This window comes from Quercus lobata, chromosome 2 (genome assembly GCF_001633185.2).
Source record: "Quercus lobata isolate SW786 chromosome 2, ValleyOak3.0 Primary Assembly, whole genome shotgun sequence".
Classification (NCBI taxonomy): domain Eukaryota; kingdom Viridiplantae; phylum Streptophyta; class Magnoliopsida; order Fagales; family Fagaceae; genus Quercus; species Quercus lobata.
The window spans coordinates 66,695,560-66,701,867 of record NC_044905.1 but is presented as its reverse complement, the minus strand read 5'-3'; the positions used below and the strand labels follow the sequence as shown (position 1 = coordinate 66,701,867).

At 37.0% G+C, this 6,308-nt stretch overlaps 1 protein-coding gene across 1 annotated transcript; it reads right to left on the bottom strand.

Moving 5' to 3' along the window:
• Positions 1-2,884: 2,884 nt before the first annotated feature.
• On the bottom strand, positions 2,885-5,704 carry LOC115976269 (receptor-like protein kinase FERONIA). Its single transcript, XM_031097447.1, has one exon. The coding sequence runs from the start codon at positions 5,551-5,553 to the stop codon at positions 2,890-2,892; it is 2,664 nt and encodes an 887-aa protein (XP_030953307.1). The 5' UTR covers positions 5,554-5,704; the 3' UTR covers positions 2,885-2,889.
• Between the last annotated feature and the right edge of the window lie 604 nt (positions 5,705-6,308).

Sequence of the window (6,308 nt, the reverse complement as noted above, 5' to 3'; positions counted from 1 at the left end):
CATGAGCCAAGTAAAAATGGGGGGCCGGCCCATTAACAATCCTTATCCCACTCATCTACTTTTTCTACTATCAAATTCAAAATTTAAAATAATACAACTTCTTTCAAATAAACTTAAACAATTATCACTATTAAAAAAAATTCATCAATACAAATTATGAAATAGGCTTATCTTTTGGTTACATTTATTTTCTATTAAAAAAAAAAAAAAAAGATAGAGAGAGAGAGAGTAAGGTTTTTGTTTTTTTAGTTAACAACTTTTTTTAAGAGAAAATTTTAGTTATAAACTTAATAGAGCAATTTAGCATTATTACACTTATCGATTTCTTTTTATGAACTCGTCAAAAATTTTTACACTAATTAAATTAGAATCCTTCACTATGTGATTCAAGCAATCCCATCCTATGTGATAGGCTATTTTAAATTGCCACATAATTTATGTCACGAGATTGCAAAGATGGTGAATTCATACTAATGGGGACAAAGTGGAATAAGCTGTGTATCTCGAAAAATAAGGGTGGATTGAGTTTACAAAGAACTTGAATCTTTTAACTTGACTATGTTGGCTAAGAGCATCTCTAGCAGAATCTCCAAAATTTTGTACTATTTGGAGAATGAACAGTGACTTTTACCTTTTAGCTACTCACTTTTTCAAATACACTTCCAATAGATTCTCTATCTCATTCTCTATCTCATTTAAATATTATTTCTTCATTCATTATTTATTCTTTTTTTAACAACTACATATTTTCCAATATTTTTTTAATCAACACCTAATTATTATAATAGAAAAAAAACATTTGAAAAGTGAACAGTAGCTTATCAGACTTGATGAGCTACTGTTCGTGAGCCAAAAAAAAAATCTAGGAATAGAGTCCATTGGAGAGCTTTTTTGGGTTTCAGTCTCTATTATAGAGAGAATTTTGAGTTTACATGGACCATTGGAGATGCTCTATGTAAGGTTAGAGGGTGTTACCTTCTAAAAGAAAAAAAGCCCCCTTTTTTAAAAATTTTTTTTTTTAAGTGTTGGAGAGTATTAAATGTTCCGAACTTGATTTTGGAAAGAATTTAGAAGGCCAAGTGTTATCGTAAATGCTCTGTTTATGCATGCTACGTTGGGTCATTCTCCATCTTACACTCGGCACAGTGTTCTAGCAGGTGAGGAGAGAACTTAATTGTTAAAGCAGAGTCTGCGCTGAAAAATTGGAAATGGAGAATCTGTTTGAGATTATCAAGAATTCAAGATCCTTGGCTCCATTTTGCTTCTTATCAGTTGTCACAAGATTGTTTTGCCTGTTAAGTAATTAATCCAGATATGAAGGTGGCTACGATCTAATTGATAGGGATAACCATTGGTGGAATTTGGAGCTTTTATATCATGCTTTTATGCCTGATTATGGGAGATTCTAGCCTTTTTCCCTTAATTTTTAAAAAATTTAGCAATATGCCGCTATTTCGAAACTATATAGGGATATGCCCCTGTTTCGATACTCGATTACCTTAAAATCGAGTTTCAATAAAATACTCGATTCGTAGAAAATTGAGTTATACCGAATAAAACTAAAAAAAAAAAAAAAGCATGGAACTCGATTTTAGGGAAGTGGAGTTCCAAAACGCCGCTATAGGGCTTTAAAACGTCACTATAGGGCTTAAAAACGCCAATATAGGGCCCTTTGAAGCTGGTATGGGACTTATAAATTTTTTTTGCAGAAAAACGCCGCTATAGGGCTCTAAAACGTCACTATAGGGCCTAAAAACGCCACTATAGGCACCCAGAACAGGCCGACTACATTTATTAAAAAAAATTTGCAGGAAAACGCCGCTATCTTAAAACGTCACTATAGGGCTTAAAAACGCCACTATAGGGCACCCTGAATATAAGCCAATTACACTTATAAAAAAATTTGCAGAAAAACGTCACTATAGGGCTTAGAAACGCCACTATAGAGCTCCCTGAATATGGGGCAATGGCACTTATAAATTTTTTTTTTGCATGGAACTCGATTTCCTGAAACTTGAGTTCCATGGAAATTTTTTTATTTTTTTTATTTTTTTAAGTTTGATCGGGCATAACTCGATTTTCTACAAATCGAGTATTTAATTGAACTCGATTTTAGGATAATCGAATATCAAAACAGGGGCATCTTGATTTCAAGTCTCCTCCTCCTCCTCCTCTGTTGATATGCGCCAAAAATATTGAGGAAAATTTAAATTCTAGAGCTTAGTACAAATGAACGATAATCGCACGCTCCTATATAGTTTGCAAACAGGAGCATATTGCCAATTTTTTTAAAAAAAATTAAGGGTAAAATGCCAGAATCTCCCCTGATTATGTTGCTAAAATATTGCAGATACCACTGTCACAATTTGATGTTCCAGATATATATTTTCTTTCACATAACAGCAGAATTTTATTAATGAAAGGAAACGTATAGACACAGAAAAACAGAGTTCAAACAAACTAAACCAGAGTAGCAAGACCCTGAAGACAACACTGGACTAAACAGAAACTATTACAAAACACAAAAACAGAACAAGTCTTCCACTACACCCAAAACATAAACAGCAACTAAACATTACAAAAGACTGGGAAAAGCTTCTTTGCAGATCACTTCACCGGACGATGCAAAAACCCATGGAATCCCCGTAGAGGCATTGCCACAAAAAGGTGGGGCATGTGTCATATTTGGATTGCCACAAAAATTCGGGTGAGTATTTTGTTCAGAGTGCTTATCATTTGAACTTAAAAGACTAAGGATCAATAGCAAATTAGGGAATGTTCGACAGATTCGAAGTTTCATAATTCAAGGAGGAAATTAAGTAAGGACTTTGGCAGTTACAATCAGCCATATTAAAAATTCAACTAGCAACCTTTTTTCCCCACCTTTGTTTATCGACCTTTAGGATCCATAATCTCAGACAACATTACCTTGGGGGATATCAATCCATCTGAATCCTTTCTAGCAAAACTTCCTCGGCTTACTACGGTCACTTGACTATTGCTATTAGTACTTGAGAGTTTTCCACTACTACTAAAAATCATGTCATCACTTTCATTGACATCTGACATAGGGATCAAAGCAAGCTCATCATCATCATTCATGTCAATTTCTTCTGCCGAATCAAGCTTGACATCTTTTTCTGTACTCTCTTGCAACTCCAATACTAACTCAAGCCCCCCAACCACATCATTCATTGATGGTCGTTTGGTTCCATTGTCAAGCAAACAATTCTCTACAATCTCACCAAATTTCTTCAAACATTCTGGTTCAATTTCCCCCTTCAAAGATGGATCAACAATTTGATCAAGCTTTCCATTGCGATAGCACTGTAGGACCCATGCTGCTAGACCCATTGGATTCTCCTCATCCGTACGTATGATTGGTGGCTTTCCACACAACACTTCACACAATACTACACCATAGGAGTACACATCAGACTTCTCAGTAAGTTGTTGAAAGCGATAATATTCCGGATCCAAATATCCAAATGTACCCTTAACCACTGTGCTAACATGGGACTTGGACATAATGGGACCAAATTTTGACAACCCGAAATCAGATACCTTGGCCAACCATTGCTCATCTAATAAGATATTTGTACTCTTCATATCACGATGAATGATTGTATGTGTCGCACCTGTATGAAGGTAATTCAACCCATGTGCTGCACCAATACAGATTTGGAGTCGTTGCTTCCAAGAAAGTGGCTGATACTTGGTGTTATAGAGATGGTCACGAAGGGTCCCATGAGCCATGTAATCATACACGAGTATCATCTCGTTTCCATCCTCACAATATCCAATCAAAGAAACAAGATGGCGGTGGCGGAGTAGAGATAACATCGCAATCTCTGTTTTGAACTCCTGAGCTCCTTGTTGAGAACCGGATTTTAATCGTTTGATCGCAACTGGGGTAGCCGCACTACCATTAATGTATCCTTTGTACACATCACCGAACCCTCCAGCACCAATAATGAATACTTTGTCAAAATTGTTGGTAGCTGCTATAATCTCAGCGAGAGAGAAGTAGCGAGACAAACTACACGGTAGAGTTGACCCGCTTGCCTTTGTTGAGTTGTCGGAATTCTTGACTCTTTCGGCTAGTCGGAAAATCAAGACTACGAGAATCAGGAGTATAGTAAAGCCAGAAACTCCACCACCAACGGCAATTATTGTTGTTCTATTATTATTCTTCGACTCTGTTGATTGTATCGGTGGCACAGACTTTGGAGGGGTCAACGGAACTGGTTCGGGGTTGGGTCCCGCTAGATTGCCACTGAAGTCGCTTACTTTGAAGATTTCGATACCGTTCAAGATTGCATCATTGAAATAACTCATATAGTCATTCGGGTTTGCTTGTAGGGCGATAGAGAGTTTCATTTTCTTCTTGCTATCTTTGCCAAGTAGAGACACAGCGTAGTCCCTGTATACGGGAACACCTTTACCGCCCTCAGCCCAATTCCACACGTTGGCTGCAGTCTCCGCAGTTTGATTTTCTATGAAAATAAGAAACACTCGGTTGTGAGTAAAAGTAATTTCCGGTTGAAACTCGCAGAAGTGTAGCCTAACAAGGTAATCAAACTGAGAATCTACGGTAAATTCCCAAGTGAGATTGTACATCTTATTGACAGCTTTGTGAATCCCCATAGTCCGGGCAGTTCGATATACATCTTCGGGTGCAGTGTACGGTCGAATTATGGTGAACTCAAGTATGATGGTTGTGTTAACAGGTAGAACGGATGTTAAATCTTCTGTCAAGTACTTATCGTCCGGACTCCAGCTCCGGAACATTCCGGTGTCTTCAGTGGGTGAGATGTAGCCCCCTCCAACATTTATTCTGTATAACATCTCGAGAGCAGTTTCGTTACTAATGCTGTACTGCATCGGCAGGCCGATTAAAGGGATCGATTGATCATCAGACTGAGTATAATAGAGATAAGAAGGCATGGACAAGATTTCAATTCCGTTGATAAAAGCAAATGAATTGGAATCGCTTGGAGTGAAGGTTATGTTCAGCCTCTCATCTTCATTGATGTTGACACAGAACTCTTTATATATGGTATCACCAGGATCACCATCGGCGTCTGCCGTAAGTGAAGCGTTAAAGCTGTTAAGAAGAGTAAAAGGTCCAGCTTTGACCGAGAAGAGGGCTTTAGAGCGATCGAAATTGCCGTAAAAAGCTGGGTAGAAGTATAGTCGAACGAATTTTTGACCGGTATTGAGTGGGAATATGTAGGTGAAAGGGGAGAAAGACAAGCGGGCAGTGGTATAGGGTAGTTGGGAAGCAGAGGGGGATTGTTTAACTGAGATTGTGGCTTGAGATACCTGGTTTTGTGATTGTTCTTGAGGGAAGAATTTAGAATTCACGTCACCAATCCAGGTCCGACCATCTAATGCAGTTGCGTTGCCGGAGGAGCCACAGCTAATCATAATATTATCGACTGGTGTGTAAAGAGATGGCGAGTTACTAGCTACGGTGTAGGTGAAGTGGTTCAGAAACAAGGCGAGGAAAAGAGGTGTGAGACATGGTCGGAGTGTGGTCGAAAGAGACATGTTGCTTCGGCTGCCTATTGTAGCAGAGAGAACAAAAGTTTTTATAGCCGTGCTCTTAGTTGGATGATGACTACGAATCACGTATAGTCACGTTTGTAGAAGACGATTCTTCTGGGAAAAACGTTGAAGGAGTCATTTGACTTGTAGGAAAGACTTGCTGTAGCTGAAGGGAAGTGCGGCAGGAAGACTTGTCAAGTCTTGAGAGAGACCCCAAAATTACTTTTAAAGCTTTCCGCGTGAGTAATGATGTGATAACTGATAACTGATAGTTTGATAGGTGGAAATTTATTGTGTATTCCTCGCTCTTGTTTATTTTCTTTACATTTACCAAAGTACTCTTTAACCAAAAAAAAATATTTACTAAAGTACTCAATTATGTTCTGATTACAAAAGAATATTACAAAATTACCTATAGGAATTAACACAATTTTTATTTTTTTATAAATATTATAATACAATATATTCAAATATGTGACAATTTTATCAATTTTATATTATATAAATCAAAAATTAAATAATAAATTATTTCATACAATATCAAATACAACAAAAAAGAATGAGAGAAGAGAAATTAAGAAAACAATAGAAAAAGGGGGACCACTCATTTCCTTAAAAATAAAAAATAAAACTCATCTTTTATGATGAAAATTTTAAGTCTGGCTTCGTTTGTACACAATAGTTAAAGTTACAAACACCAAAAAAAAAAAAAAAAACCCTTAGAAAAAATTGAGTAGACAAGGTTTTATTAGTAATTG

What these genes read in the sequence shown, in the direction of transcription:
- LOC115976269 (XM_031097447.1), bottom strand. Translation starts at nt 5,553, where the DNA reads ATGTCTCTTTCGACCACACTCCGACCATGTCTCACACCTCTTTTCCTC.